Source organism: Chanos chanos, chromosome 6, assembly GCF_902362185.1.
Source record: "Chanos chanos chromosome 6, fChaCha1.1, whole genome shotgun sequence".
In the NCBI taxonomy this organism is placed as follows: Eukaryota; Metazoa; Chordata; class Actinopteri; order Gonorynchiformes; family Chanidae; genus Chanos; species Chanos chanos.
The window spans coordinates 4550844-4567247 of NC_044500.1; the positions used below are offsets into that span (position 1 = coordinate 4550844).

General features: G+C 41.4%; 2 protein-coding genes across 3 annotated transcripts; one reads left to right on the plus strand and one right to left on the minus strand.

Annotated features, from left to right (window-relative positions):
- Positions 1 to 1294: 1294 nt before the first annotated feature.
- Positions 1295 to 9961, plus strand: elmod1 (ELMO/CED-12 domain containing 1). 2 transcript variants are annotated; one of them, XM_030776871.1, is made up of 11 exons: positions 1295 to 1498; positions 1666 to 1762; positions 3093 to 3238; positions 3774 to 3802; positions 4271 to 4368; positions 4892 to 5021; positions 6216 to 6349; positions 6998 to 7066; positions 8035 to 8085; positions 8692 to 8825; positions 9392 to 9961. In XM_030776871.1, exons 2-11 carry the CDS (start codon positions 1746 to 1748, stop codon positions 9565 to 9567), a joined length of 984 nt encoding a protein of 327 aa, XP_030632731.1. In that variant the 5' UTR covers positions 1295 to 1498; positions 1666 to 1745; the 3' UTR covers positions 9568 to 9961. The 2 variants fall into 2 exon arrangements, with proteins under 2 accessions (XP_030632731.1, XP_030632730.1); XM_030776870.1 differs by having other exon boundaries at positions 1712 to 1762.
- A 3561-nt stretch (positions 9962 to 13522) lies between these two features.
- On the minus strand, positions 13523 to 15259 carry sdhaf1 (succinate dehydrogenase complex assembly factor 1). Its single transcript, XM_030777765.1, has 2 exons — positions 15188 to 15259; positions 13523 to 14368 (listed from the first exon to the last, which is right to left on the minus strand). The coding sequence occupies exon 2, from the start codon at positions 14252 to 14254 to the stop codon at positions 14006 to 14008; it is 249 nt and encodes an 82-aa protein (XP_030633625.1). The 5' UTR covers positions 14255 to 14368; positions 15188 to 15259; the 3' UTR covers positions 13523 to 14005.
- Between the last annotated feature and the right edge of the window lie 1145 nt (positions 15260 to 16404).

Genomic DNA, 16404 nt, shown 5'->3' on the forward strand with positions numbered 1-16404 from the left:
GGGAGGGAACATTAGGGAATTAAGGGATAGATTCCACATTTTTCTGTCAGAAGAAAAAATACCATCAGCCAAGACGCCTACACTTTACTGACTGTTTATTAGCAACAATCAAGACCAGCCCAAGAGCGAATACGTTGGCTGCTTCCAGGGACGCTTACTGAACTCTTCCGGTTGTGATACACCACTCCCCCTTAGCAACGGCGCTGTCGGTGGACGTCCCGTACACATTTAGCTGATTGGCTGAAGCGAAAATAAGAAGATTTTTTTCCTTTGGATTAGCATATGCTTTACATTGACTCCAGAATGTTTGTTTTGTATCTCTGACGGGAGACTCGTCCCCAAAAGGAGTTCTTCAGTTACTCAGTGTCCCATGGTCACAAGAAGAAAGTCTTCGCCGTCACTTAAATGTTTTAAGGTATCTTACGTGCGTGACTTTCAAATTCAACTGACTAACTTGTTGGTATGGCTGATAACATTGTCTATCTACCGAGTATTTACAGTGTAATTTAGGTTTAAGTATATATTGACAATAAAATTAGGACCTTTGCTAATAAACGAATATATCCTGTAGCATAATTACTTTGCAAAAGAAATCAAAGTGAAAGGAAGACCTTATAGAACGAGAAACTGGGTGACAAATTGATTTTTGTGAGGACAGCGTGGGTACATTAGTGGTTCCGTCCTCCCAAGTGGTGATTTGTAGGTGCAGCTATTGCTGTCGGGTAGAGGGAGGCTAGAGGTGTTTGTTTTGGTGCTAGCCATGCCTGTGGTGCTGAAACCTCGGGGATTTGTCTGTCGTCCACTGACTTTAACTAATGCGCGACGTCAGTTACTCAGAGTCAGTCAATACATTGCAATAGAAATTGTTAGTGACAAAGGGTAGTTTGCATCTTTACGGAATCACTCTCGTCTCCTCGCGCCCCCCCCGCCCCTCTCTGCTCTCGTCTCCTCTCTTCTCCTCTCCTCGTCTTATTGCTCCTTGTTCCTCGCCCTCTCTTGCTCTGTCTCACTCACTCAACCTTTTCTTGTGCAATGCAGTCAAAGCATCAGACCTTCTCGTCCCTATCACACACACACAAAAAGATAATGAAAAGAAAATTTTAGAATCGTCCAATTGTATACCTAAAAAGAAATTAAAAAAAAAACCTGTCGCGGCATTGATAGAGTGCTAAGTTAAACACTGAGTGGAACAGATCGTTGTTCAAGGGTACGGTAGCCCCGCCACCATTGGTGACTGGGCGCTTTCTCCTGCGCAGTCAGAATGAGGGCGGAGGACTGGGGTACCTGCTAACTGAACAACACGGTTCATGAGATGCGACGCGAGGGACATCATTGATGTGGATTTCAGCACTGCAGTTTATTTAAACTGAATGTTGATTGTAGTCGAACAGTATTAAGTCAAATTGGTGAAAGGTTTCGTTTTGGGGTCTTTTTTCTCAATCTATCCTTTGACTGTTTCAGTGTTCGGCGCGCAGTCAGTCAATGCAAGTGATCACAGGTATTGAGAACACGATCACCATTTTATGTCTTCATTCTCGACCTTTACCGGTTGATTTTATGCCGTATTTGAGAGCCACTCTGATCTGTTAAAAGGACATTAATTTGGAGTGCTCATTCCGGTGGCGTGATCACATTACATATTTATCAGTGATATTTTTCTGATAGGGTTTTCACCTGCCTCCCTTTTTCCCCCTGTTTGCACTGGAAATAGAGACTTTTCCTTCGTGAACTAACAGAAAGACAACATGAAGCATTTTCTAAGGTAGGTTGAACTGTGTGTTTTCTCACATAGCTTAAAGGGGGATTTTCTTACAAAGCGATATCTTTACATTTTTTTTTTCTTTTTGTGAACAGTCGTGCCAACGCACAGATGACATCAACCCATATGTGAAAAACAAGTAGCAAACCCATAAATACATATTGGTTGTACTTTGGATCGCATTGCAAATTCTGGTGATGTTTACTGTATGCATTAGTTTAATCGATTCTGGCTTGAAAAAATGACGATTTAAAACTGTTATTTGTGCTGCATAATTAAAGTGCCTGAATGCAGAGGCATCCAGTCCATCACAAATTATTAATGAAAAGGATTCTAAGAGCACAAGCCGTGCTCTTGACGTTGGCTTTGCTGTAGTGAATGTATTTTTCTTTTTTTTTTTTATTCGTGGATTTCAAACATGGTTCATCCCGTATTTTCATCAAAATCTGTCCCACAAATCAATAATGAGCTTCTGCTATTTTGGGATACTCCGTGGACCCTGATCTAGATTTTAATGATAAATCTGTGTTATCTGGACTACCTGTCCTACTTAAACACACACACACACATACACACACACACACACACACACACACACGCACACACGGGTCTCTGTGACAGACACAGATGCCTTTCTTTAAATTCATCCCCCAAGGCCTCCTCCCCTGTCTTCATCCCCTCTCTTCCTCACTCTCTCTCTCGCTTTCTCTCTCTCTCTCTCTCTCTCTCTCTCTCTCTTTGCTGCATTCATGTCTTCAGTCACCTGCTGCCACATGTGCTTATGCAATACCGCACTGAGTATTGTAATTCCTTTAAAGACATGTCCAAGAGCCTAAAAGCTTTCCTGTGTCTGGGAACTGAAATGGAGCAATGCATGAAAGCAGTTCAAAGCCTCACGCATGAATAAGAAAAAAATGTTAGTTTGTATAAAAGCGGGCTATTTCTTAAACGGGGTTTGTGTGAAGTGGGAGTTTGTGTTGGGTACAAGGGTTCCAGTTTTCTGAGTAATGTGTGTACTTCAGCTGACATACATTCAGTCCCCTGCTGTTTATATTCAGTGTACAAGCTGTAAGAGGTTTTCCAAAAATTGTCTACAACCCAGCTCCCAATTTCATTTCAATCATTCGTTCATTACTTCATAAATTTTGTTTGTTCGTTCGTTCATTTGTTCATTGGTTCATTTGTTCGTTCGTTCATTCATTCATTCATTGATTCATTCATTCATTCATTTGTTAATTTGTTAATTCATTCATTCATTCATTCATTTGTTGATTGATTGATTGGTTTTTAATGTGGTATAACATGTTAATACGTTCCTCTGCCTGGTCTCCAGAGCACTGGCTCAGCTCTTTGCTTTCCTGTACTGTGCTTTACTGTGGCGCACTCTCAAGTTCCTGACCCGAAAGGTCACCGGTCGGTGTGAGCTCCAACGAATATGCTACAACCACAAACCAGGCGCACGCCGGACCCTCAAAATTGGTAAGACGACGAGCTTGAACGCATGTGATTATAGTCGTCTATAACACTCTCCGGCCAGAATGAGTGGACGTCTTCTCCCCCATGTCTACTGTTGCTTGTTTTGATTCGCTGATTCTTTATGAATGTTCGAGGTGGGGGTAGGGGTCACTGGACAGAGATTCTGTGGAGAAACATAGACATCACAATATTGTGTGGTACTTAATGTTATGGGACATCCAGCAATAACAACAACAATAACAAACACAGAATATGCTCTGTTAAGATTAGTCAGTAGCCCACTGTAGGCATGCTATAGAACACGTGCGTCAAAATCCAGTTCTGGAGGGCCGGGGTCCTGCCGGTTTTTGTTTTCACCTCTTAGTTACCTGTTGATTTTCACCTTGAAAACAGGTGTGCATGCTCTTCAGCCAATCAGAGATTGTATTTAGTTGGTCGACAAGAAAAATAGCAGGACCACAGCCTTCCAGGACTGAATGTTGACGCCTTGTGCCAGGTCATGCTTGTTTTAGATCTTTGTCTCTTTTCTTCTTTGCAGAACACTCTCTGAAGTCCTCAAAGAGTGATGTGAGTAGTTTGAATGAGGTCATATCCTCTCTGTAGTGTCTCAGGGTTTCTGTCCTCAGTGCTATAGTATAACGTCCTCACTCTCATCAGTTCTGCAGTATTACATGTTCACTGTCGCCGATTCTGTAGTGTTCTGTCTTTTCTGTTCCCAGTTCTGTAGCATTATACCTTCACTGTCATCAGTTCTGTAGTGTCGCGTCTTTTCTGTCCTCAGGTCTGTAGCATTATACCTTCACTGTCATCAGTTCTGTAATGTCGCGTCTTTTCTGTCCTCAGGTCTGTAGTTCCACTCCATTGTCATTTAACTGCAGCACTGACTAAAGAGAATAGCTTCATTTCAAACCTTTTCTAAAGCTTTGTGTTATAGTCTCGTTTTCAGAACAGTATGTGTGATTCACTGCCATTTCTGATGTGTCAGTGTCATTTTTTCTCCCTGAATTTCTTCTTCCTGATAATTGTCTTCCTCAGCTGCTGCGGTCTGCTGTAGGTGTTAACCCTGATGCCGTGGAGAAGGTCGTCGACGACATCATGGCTCTAAAGCAAATCAATAGTGACACAAACCCTCAGTAAGACATGCATCTGAGCTCTCCCACCCCGCTGCTCCTCAGCACTATGCATGCACACAGCACCTCTCTGTAGATCATAGACTTACTGACCAGCTAATACCCTGCTTAATTACCAAATGGCAAAAGATAGGCAGATTGGTGGATACTGAGTGATTGACTAATTGACTGACTGATTGACTGATTGATTGGTTGGTTGATTGATTGATTTGTTGATCAATTGATTGAATGATTGATTGGTTTATTGATTGAATGATTGATTGATTGATTGATTGATTGGTTGGTTGATCAATTGGATGATCAATTGATTTAATAATTGATAGACAGATTGACGGATTGATGGGTTGATTGATTGATTGATTGATTGACTGATGTGTGTTGGGAAAGGTTGGGCATCTCTCTGCAGGCCAGCCTGTTCCAGATCGTCGGCTACAGGACTCTGATTTAATAATTGATAGACAGATTGACGGATTGATGGGTTGATTGTTTGATTGATTGATTGATTGACTGATGTCTGTTGGGAAAGGCTGGGCATCTCTCTGCAGGCCAGCCTGTTCCAGATCGTGGGCTACAGGACTCTGATGGTGCAGGTGGAGAAGCTGCGCAGGGAGCCATACGACTGTGAGAACCAAGAACACGAGGCCATGTTAATGAAGGTAAGAGGACAGCAGGAGAGGGAGTGGGATCAGGGAGAGCGCTGTAGAACAGCACGTGAGAGTGTTAATGAGGGAGAACGTTGTGGTGGTCATTGGAGAACACTGTAGAACTACACATGAGAGTGTTAATGAGGGAGAATGTTGTGGTGGTCATTGGAGAACGCTGTAGAACAGCACATGAGAGTGTTAATGAGGGAGAATGTTGTGATGGTCATTGGAGAACGCTGTAGAACAGCACGTGAGAGTGTTAATGAGGGAGAATGTTGTGATGGTCATTGGAGAACACTGTAGAACAGCACGCGAGAGTGTTAATGAGGGAGAATGTTGTGATGGTCATTGGAGAACGCTGTAGAACAGCACGTGAGAGTGTTAATGAGGGAGAATGTTGTGGTGGTCATTGGAGAACGCTGTAGAACAGCACGCGAGAGTGTTAATGAGGGAGAATGTTGTGATGGTCATTGGAGAACGCTGTAGAACAGCATGTGAGAGTGTTAATGAGGGAGAATGTTGTGATGGTCATTGGAGAACACTGTAGAACTACACATGAGAGTGTTAATGAGGGAGAATGTTGTGGTGGTCATTGGAGAACGCTGTAGAACAGCACATGAGAGTGTTAATGAGGGAGAATGTTGTGATGGTCATTGGAGAACGCTGTAGAACAGCACGTGAGAGTGTTAATGAGGGAGAATGTTGTTGTCACTGGAGAACGCTGTAAAGCAGCACATGAGGGTGCTAATGAGAGAGAACGGTGTGGTGGTCATTGGAGAACACTGTAGAACCACACATAAGAGTGTGATTGAGGAAGAACGGCTGTTGTTTTTTCTTTCTTGGTTTGTTTCTATGTTTTTTTGTGACTGGGTGAAAACAGGATTAGCATGATCTCCTGGGGTCTGCTGATGTTCTGACTAAACCACACCGCTGGATGTGCATTATATCACCCGCTTCTCAGTGTTTACATAAAACAACACTCACCAAAGTAAAAAAAAAGCCCTGTACTGACTCAATTAATTGTGATCTTGTACTTGTTACTGTGTGTAAAAAAAAAAGTACAGTAGTACAAGCAAAGTTTCTGTGGTTGCGGCCGAGTTAGCGGAGAATGAAAAGCTGTCTCTGGTGGGAATAGCTCCGCTCAGCTTTGTTGTCTCTTGTAAGCAGTGTGTTCCTGATGGCTTCTCTCCTCTTTCTCTCCCAAAGCTGTGGAAATCCCTGTGCCCAGAAACGCCACTGACGGCTCGCATTTCAAAACAGTGGAGCGACATCGGTTTCCAAGGCAGTGACCCAAAGACGGACTTCAGGGGCATGGGCGTTCTGGGTCTGCTGAATCTCCTGTGAGTGAACGACGTGTGAATGGATCTGAACCCATCGCAGAATCACCCTGTGCCTTACGAATGCACGAAAATGAATTAATACCTACATTTGCATAGCGCATATAGGAACGTCGAAAACTGATTCGTTTCTCAGAAGAACTGGCTTTGGTTGCCTGTGCGTTTCTTACTGACAGCAAATCAGTATGAACTTGATGGTTTGACGAGAGCTATTTTGGGGCCCAAACCACTGAATTCGATTTTGTCATCCACAAGGAAAAGTGTAGGCAATGCATTATGAATATCAGAACCAGGTCATTTGCGCTGCGACTTGGGCCCAGTGGTCAGGGGAAGTGCTTTACAAGCAGAGGGTTGTGTGTTTAAAATCCTTAACTTGATGTCTCTCTTATTGTGCCCTTGAGTGTAGCCTTGGAACCTAGTCTGCTCCAAATGCGTGTGAACTCCAAAAAAAACATATGTCACTTAAAGTGTCAGTTAAATGAGTGAAAACAGTGCCTGATAATTGTAAATCACATAGTCAAATAAGTATGAAAACTTGGTGTTGGTAATAAATGGGAACTGAAGACTGTATGAAAATATATGATTGTTGTTTGTTTGTTTGTTTGTTCACACTCTTTTCTGCAGCTGACCTGTCTTTTTCTCTCTTCACAGGTACTTTGCTGAACACGACAAAGCCACAGCCCTGCAGCTGCTCCATGACTCTCAGCAGCCTAAACACAGGTCAGAGGTCATGACCTCTCTGTGCTGTGGTAGCATTCACCCTGTCATCCCTGGGGTTACACAACCATCATTTTAAAATGCAGTCACTCCTGTTGTCCTGTAGTCAGACAAACACACGTGCGTTTCAGAGAACGCGCTCAGTGTGGTCAGTGAACTGGGCTTGTTTGTGTACTAACTGGAACTATTGACCCTGACTTGTGGCAATATCTCGCTCTCAGATTAATACTGGCATTCAAAACATCAGCTGTGTTTTATATGTGAGCTCAGTCATAGTAAAACAGGGAGGCAGCTCTACAAAGATAGTTTTAATTTTATTATAATTCCCCTGTACTCTTTGGTAGTAACTCCAAAACCGGCAGGTTTCACTTATTATAGTCATCCTTAAACTGAATATTGCCGTCTGTCCACAAGTTTCATTTCTTTTTCAATATACCATGTCTTAAATCTGAAAAAGACGCACGGTTACATACTGAGAATCAACTAATGGTTCTTTATGCAGATAACTGTACACACAAACCAAACTCACCTCATATCAACTGGACTCTGCTTCAATTTTCACAAACTGAACTGCAGTGTTCGCTCTTTTTTCTTTAACCAAGCCAAGTGTGAACAGATCTGTTCTGTGCAATAAAATGTTAATTTATTTAGCTGTGGTGGGAACACACCTTGTGATTTTCTTTGATTCAAAATTTCTGCACCAAGTGATCATACTAAACAACAAGAATCTCAGCTTTGGTTTCTGCAACAACAAAAAAAAAAAAATCCATATAATTTCAGTATCTTTCCAAAACGAATAACATACTGATATATTTTGCAGGGCTGGAATAAATATATTTGTTGTGTTGTGTTGTTGTTAGCACGTTTAACGGCAGCATTATAAACTACAGAGGCTGGATAGCATTGTCTGGCCCTGAGTCAGTTTACTGTGAGTCAGAATTTTGCTGAAGTCTTTGTTTTGTCACCAACAGCACACTGAGCAAAGCTGAATGGGAGAGGAGAAGTTTGGAAAAGGCCATAGGGTAAAGCTATAACCTTCACTTACTACTATATTTAAACAAACAACACTGCATCACAACATAGCTACACACACACACACACTGATTCTCCACAGAGACAGTGAGAAAATGAGAGAGAGAGAGAGAGAGAGAGAGAGAGAGCGCAGAACTGAAGACCTGCCACATGCCTGTCTTTTTCATCATAAAATCCACCATGACAGCCACACACACACACACACACACACACACAGACGTTGAGTGAGAGCTATGTTAAGGACAACCAAGAGGGCAGCCGATTTCAGCAGTCTGAAACAGCGGAGAATGACAGGAAGTGACAGGATGCTCAGTCAAGTGTCTCCAGATTTAACGTGTCATCTTTCCCACTGCTATTAGGCTCTACTGTCTCACTGTTCCACTCTAAGTCTGTCCCACCCTGACCTCTGAGGAGAGCACCGACAGACAGAGAGACAGACAGGCAGACAGAGAGAGAGGAGGGGACAGGCAGAAAGATGGATAACTGGATGGATGGATGGATGGATGGATGGATGGACAGATAGATAGATGGATAGATAGTAGTTTCTGTTTCATCTTTGTTGGAGATATGATTTATCCTTTCTCTCTGTATCTCAGGTTTTCCTTCGCTATCGTGGGGATTAATATTACAGAGCTGGTGTATAAACTACTGATGAGTGGATCTCTGAAAACCCACCTGTACAATGTGGCCCCTGAGATGCCGAGTCTGGTACACTTCCACCAGACCTTCTGTATGTACACACGCACACGCACACACACAAACACACACACACACACACGATAGCCTGGTACACTTCCGCCAGACCTTCTGTATGTACACAGGCACGCACGCACACACAAACACACACAGTCACACACACACACACACACACACACGATAGCGTAGTCCACTTCCATCAGACCCTCTGTATGTACACACGCATGCCACACACACACACGATAGCCTGGTCCACTTCCACTAGACCCTCTGTATGTACACACACACATACACACACACACATACACATATGCACACTTCCTGGTACATTTCCACCAGGCCTTCTGTATTTATACACACACACACACACACACACACACAGCCTGGGCCACTCCCAATGTACAATCTGTATTTGGAAAACACACACACACACTCACACACATATATAAGAATCACAGCTTAGATCCTAACTTAGGTTTATCATGCCTCAATATTTTTAAGAATAGTTTCATATAATAAATTACCACATTTTACTAATGTTTAATAATAGTGACAGTGACTGGAACTCTCTCTGTCTCTTGCTTTCTCTCTCTTTTTCAGGTTATCTGATGCAGGAGTTCCACAGGTTCTGGATCGAAGAGAACCCGTGTGACATCATGGAATTTAACCGGATCCGGGAGAAGTTTCTCCGCAGGGTCACCAAGCAGCTGAAGAACCCCAACATGGCTCTGTGTCCGCACGAGCCCGCGTCCGACGTTCACCTCATCAGTCTGTGACGAAGCTTCGCCCAGCCCGGCTTTCAAGACCGCGAAAGTATCCGATTCATCTTTAGTACTTAAATATTGGAATAGATTCATTACCGGCATCCGTGCTTAGACTAAGATCATGAATGACTCACCTCAGAGCTGTCTGAGTCCCGTGACTGGGTCGGCGGCCAGGTGGGATATTTTTCATCGAGAAGTCCATTTAGCCGTGTTTTAGCTGCATTCTCACTCTGTGTGGTGCTTATGAATTCATCTGTGAACACATTCACTGCTCTTGAGGTGGCCTCCACTGTGCAATCATGCCATACATTACGATTATTTCTATAGAAATGTCATTTGATAAATGAATGTGTACAGCACTTTAATGTTAAAAATGTTTGTAATTCTTCTTTTTTTCTTTTTTCTTTTTTGGCTTTCTGCAATCTTCTCTCTCCCTCTTTCTCTCTCTCCCTCTTTCTCGCCTGCTCTGTTTCTTTCTCTTGCTCTGAGGGATAATATGACTTTTTGTTTTCTGCTGTGTGACATTTAATTATTTATGCTATTGTTTTCCTCACAGTATCGCATGGTATTCTGGCCAGAAATGTCACATTAGTCTCTTTAATCTGGTCATCTTTTCTTTTTGGTACCAGCCCTGTGAGTACAGATTGGGAACAAAAGATTATTTAACAGCTGGTGTTTTGCATGTATTGAGACTCACTGATGTTCCACTGTAAGCCTAAATGTATATTTTTGTGTCTGGCTCAATGTTTTCAGTGCCAAAGTATGCTTTACATTTCTAATAAAGTTGATATGCGTGACATCATATTCATTTGCTGTTAGTGGACATGTGAAATGTTTAACTGGCTGGCTTGATCATATCTGGAGTTTGTTTAAGTATGTGGAAGTATGTCTTTCCATTGACTCCACACATTTATCAGCCCTTCACAATTTATTTTCTAAACGTGACATTTTTCACGACTCTTTCGTTCTCTGCTTCAATCCCTGCTGGCATTTCACCCGTTTGTCATTTCTAATAATGAGGAAACACAACTTAAGTACAAAACTAGACTTGAATATAGTTGTCAAAGAACGTCTAGAAAAACTATAAAATGATCACATAATAAAGTTGGTTCATGTGACCTCATCTGAATTTGCCGTCATTGAGTAATCTTATAACACGTAAAATAGCTTCAACGGTCAAAATTTCGACATTAGTTTATGTCGTCTGATTTGTGTAGAATTGTTGTCTCCCTCCGTTATGTTATGTTATCATACTATGCTGAACACCAGTAATGAAACTTACCGTGTAAGTGCCGACAGAGACGTCTTACCGTGATTGTTCAGTATTTTCCTCCTCGTTTTATAAACCAGGGCCATTAACCAGCAATTGCGATAACTTGTATTGTTTACTAATCAACAAATTAGAAAGTAACAGAGATGTAAGGAGAAAGAGACCGTATGACGTAGACCTCGTAAATACGAGCTTTTGGATTCTCTTCTGTACTCCGCATCGATGTCTGAATACATCCTTTATTACAAAACCAGTGGACTTGACTGGTTTTGTCGACTTCAATTAATTGCTACATCGGTGACAAAAAAGGTTAGAAAAGTATTGGAATGTGAAAGACTATTAACACAGAACATTTATTTATTTATTTATAAATTATAGTAATATTGGGGAATGTGTCTTAAACTTCCTAGTGCAAACAGCTATATAATAATGACTGTCTTAGATAATTACAAAGAAGTGATTCTTATGAAGACCGAGAGCAATATTTATAACACATCGTGTTCTCTTAAAGAAAAGTAACCCCATCAAATTTGTTTATTTGTTACTATTAAAATGTTACCCCTATTTCCATTTCCAGGAATTATTGTCAGTACATTGGTTCCTGACGTCATAACAATAAGAATCAGCATACAATGCCTCTGATACCAAAAAGTGCACAAACAGTCTATCTTTAGAATATCAGTGTTTTATTCTGCACACTGTGAACATTCGCGTATGGAATGTACATAAAACATTAGATTCCATGGAATGCTGTACAACTTTCATATAACCATACACATTTCTATAAAGTTTTTCATAAAATTACTCTACAAATTAGTTTTAATAATCTGTGACTGTCTAAAATACTTTACAAAAGATACACGAGGAATGACAAATATGGAATAGTATTAGAAATTATTTGGTCATGTTTTACATAAGCACAACCAAAAACGAGAGTCATTTACTTTAAAATGTAAAAAAAAAGGCCATTAAGACGCACACAGAGTTTTCCCACATACGATCTGATACTCAGCAGACACAAAGAAAAAGAAAAAGAAACAGTGAGGTGTCGAGTGTAGTTAAGGCCAGAGAGGAAGAGAACTGTTCAGAGGAGCGGAGCCGAGTCGAGCGCTTTCACTCGAGAGGCAAACAGAAGAACCTGCTTCTCCACTTCTGCGTTCCGCTGCTGCTCAGTGGCGCGAGGGTTGTTCTTTATAAACTCTGCCACGTTCTGGATGCATTCCCTCTGTGTGTACAATCAATCAAAAGTCAGTTCTGTTCTCGCTTTCACGGACAGAACTCAATATGCTTCATTTAATAATTCTTTCGTCTTAATATGTTGCATTCCCGGCTATCCGTGTGTGTGCGTAAAATGGAGTGGTGTTCAGAAACAGCACGTTATTGGTAGTCACCTTATACGCGTCCACTTTACTCTGTCCAGTCAGTCTGTCGAAAACTTCTCTTGCTACTTGCATGCCAGTGACCGCCGTCAGAAATTCCTTGCATTGAACGCTATCAGTTTTGAGCCAACCCAACAAGGCCAGCTGCAGTTAGAGGAAAAGAAGTTTTAGTTTTAAATAGCAAGATGTGGCAGTAGTTGTGTCTAGTTTAACCGTGTAATAGTGTAAGCCATCGAAATACACGGTATATTTGTGAAATACGGTACATGGGTTCATAGTCCGCTAGATGACAAACCCGTCAAAGCTGTTTAGTTAAAAGCAACTCAAACCAACTCGCCGCAAGAACAAGCTAAAAGTTAAAAATAAAACAACCTGACCAACAAACAAATAAGGTAGTAAGCACACCGACCTGCTGAATTAATTGTGCATCGGACATCTCGCTCTTGGTTCCCTTTGACTCTGCCATTATTTATTATAGCTTGGGTCTAGCCAAGTAAGTGTAGTTAAGTTTATTTACTTAGAAAACGACCAGGAGTACCTCGTTAATAAGGTTTGCTACGATGACTCTCGACAAATTAAAATATGGTCTGACCTAGACTTTCATTGGATAATCAGCTGGATTTACTTGTCTTTTTGTTTATCCAGCTGGTACGCTAGCCTTCTCAACAGTATCCTCCACTTCCTGATTACGCTGAACGACTTCTTCTTCTTCGTCTCTTCTACATACCTGTTTATTACAACAGCGCCCCCAAATGGTGCGTCTTACCTTTATCAATGAGGGGGATGCACGATGTAGTTTGTCTGTATCGTGAAATTGGATTTTGACTCTATCATGAAACCTACGCTAAAGTGAAACAATGCTTTTCTACCCACCCTCCAAATCTACTGTTTACTTGGGTGCATCATGGAGCCATTAGATTTATCGGGTACTCCGTTTGGACATGACTCCTGACAACAACACGCACAACTATATGAAGACAGCGGACAGAGGTCAAACAAAATGTTTCACCGGCACCCCAATACAAGGATATATGGACTTGACTGTTAGCTGGTGTGGGACATGTAATTCTGGTTGGGGTTTTAATAGAGCAACCTGCTGTATAATCATTAGATCAACTAATACCAGGCAGCATTGTCTTGTCCTTTTTAATTACCCTGCATACTATACAACTCGAATAAACGCAGAATGCGTACCTCCTTGTTTTATGCATTGAACCAGCATTACAAATTGAAAACGCAAGAAAAAAAAAACATTCAAAACATTGAGAACGCAAGAAGTACATTCTGCAACATGTACAGTAGAGGCAAACCATTTTAATTACAATGAAACATGAATGTTTGTGCGCACCTGGGAGCAAGACCACCGAGACTACTTATTTGAATCTCACACTTAATGAATATAACGTCAAACACACGGAAGACAAAATACCTACGCACTGTATAACTGTACAATGTACATCATGACGATGAGGGTGTTAAATTAAGGAGTATCAGCGTCTTGGATGCCATTTAAAATAATGACGGCACATTTGGAAACATCTTTGTCAATGTCAGCCTTACTATTTTTATTTAGAACTGACAATTTACTAATGCCACTTGCACTGTTCACCCCGGGGACTTGACGCCTCATTATGTCAGTTTCCCCATTACTCAAAAAGTCGACAGTCTGTGAGGGCAGCATTGCTGCACGAAGTAGTCTAACATCATGTTGTGAATATATTTAAATATTCCATACGCACACTCAGCACAGCGTCCGTTGGAACCGAAACGACTGCGCTTGCGACCGAGGGCTTGTTTTGAATCAACTTTCCTCACTGGTTTTGCTGAACGTTCCGAGTTGTTTGGTGTTTACGTCTTTCAGTTGTTCGAGCTGTCGCTGTGCACGGCGATAAAGATATTCGATGTGCATCACATCCGTCTTGCTGATGCGAGCGTTTGTGCGGAATTCGTCGCGTATCCGAGGTAAGAAACCCGGCTTATCCTGTCCTGCGCGCAGAAACTGGCGATAGAGAGACAAGACCTGTTTCTGTAACTTGCTGTGTCGCACCATGATGTGGGGAAAAAGATGATGTTCATAAAGGTAGACGTCTGAGCCAGTCAGGAGATCAGTAGCATCTGGAAGACTGCCGTGATAATAACAAGCACCGCCGTAAATTTCTTCAACCTACGGAAAGATCAAACACTGTTGTCAGATACACATAAGCCATATGTCAGATTAACAGTGATCTCGTCAACTGATGACTCGTCACCTTGGAGACAGTGGTTGAGATCACACAATCTAGCGCTCTCGTTCGAATCTAAGAAGCATTCAGCTTAGGTTCACTGACAATCTTCTCCATTTTGTCTTACTGACAATTTTCTTCCGCACATAGTCTTGATAAGGTGTGTCATGCAGATTTTGACTGAGGTATACCCTCCTTAATAGAGGTACACAGACATCTGTTTATAACAACTCATTAAATGGATAGAAGCTCTGTTTTAAAAACTCAACTATATCCTGTAAATGTGTGGCAGTACATTACGTTTACACGAAGAAACAAAAAGCGGAGAGATATAAATATTGTATAAAAAAGTGCGTCTGAATCAATGGCAAGACACTGTTCTGTAAAACGGTGACACGAACCAGAACTCAAAGTACAAAGAGGACACAGAGTTGAATACCACGGGAACACGTACAATATCGGACCATGCAGATAAACCATTGTGACAAAGCCCCGTGGTGTTAATTGTCCAAGTTAAACTTCAGTGAGTCAAAGAGCATGCTTCAAAACCAAATCAAATGTCAAATAAGGGAAATGAATATGAAGCAGGATGCCCTACACAAGGCTATAAACAATAGCATTTGGCTAACAGTTTAGCTTGTAGACTCACACACACAGGGCTACAGAGGACGACAGTTAAACGTTTAACAAATAATTTTTCAAGTCTGATTGCACATAACATGACACACACGGTGTCGAGCATTTCAAGCGATTCAACTTACGGTCTCCAAAAGGTGTCAGAATATCCGCGGCGTACACGGCACACTCAAGTACAGGATATCGCCATATTTGTGTACCATACGACCTGGTATATAAGTACCGTAACACTAGTGAGAGCTGCGCATATCGTATTGCCCCGAAATGATGTGTCTGTGCCAACAACAGTGATACCAACAGTCGATACTTTTCTAATATTCTAATACTTTCTAAAGGGTCAGTACCTCTCTAATGGTGGATTGATTGCTTGCTCGCATATAACGGTGTTGTAAACACGAAAAGCAAGAGTGTACGGTGTTTAATACAGCCCTCCTCCCGACCTGGTGTGGCGTATTGGTGGGAAAAGGGGCATTCTCGTAACTCCAAAAAAAAGATTTACCATCATGAAACGAACCGGTTGCTGGCTCGTAAAGCGTGGTGAACCTAAATCCGTCCTCCTAAAATCGAAAAAAGATTCTTATCCAAAGTATGCGTAATACCTGAAATCCCCCTAGAAGTCAAAGACTCGTAACTTGTAAAGCGCATATTTTAGGGATTAAGATTTTAATCCCTTAATTATGCAATGTATGCCACTAATAACTGCAAAATCAATGTCATAACACCTTCACTTAGTGCAACATCCACCTTCTTCTAGACCTTGCATAAGCATTTTTTTAATGTAATGTGTCGCTGATTCAGTAGGGCAATACATATGAATCCGCGCGCGCGCGCTTGCGTGTGCGTGTTTACATGGAATGAATGGGAAGAAGCCATCATGCTGCAAATCCACGCCAGTTCTAATGTAGGCTTATGAACAGGCCAGATATCCGTGGGTCTCAGAAAAGCACATTAATGAGTTATTCTGATTTTTTTAAACTACAGCCGTAACATATAATTAATAAATTACAAATTCACATGTGCATTTAGAGCCACATGTTCAATAATAAATCAACAGGTGCAATAATCCCAAAACTTTTTACTCGCGACTGGCTGCTGTTGTTTATATGCTTCGTATATACACAAAAAAAAAATACGCTAATACCGTTCAATAATGATGTATTTTCTGTAATATTAGAGAAGAGAAAAACACCATAAAAAATTAAAAGTCATAATAGATTGGATGTGACTGGTAAGCGAAACTAGATACTGAAGTACAGACAGATATAAATAAATATTTATTATTTATATATTTTAAATAAATATTTATTCAAACTCAATCAGTGTTTGGACAATACAGTTTACG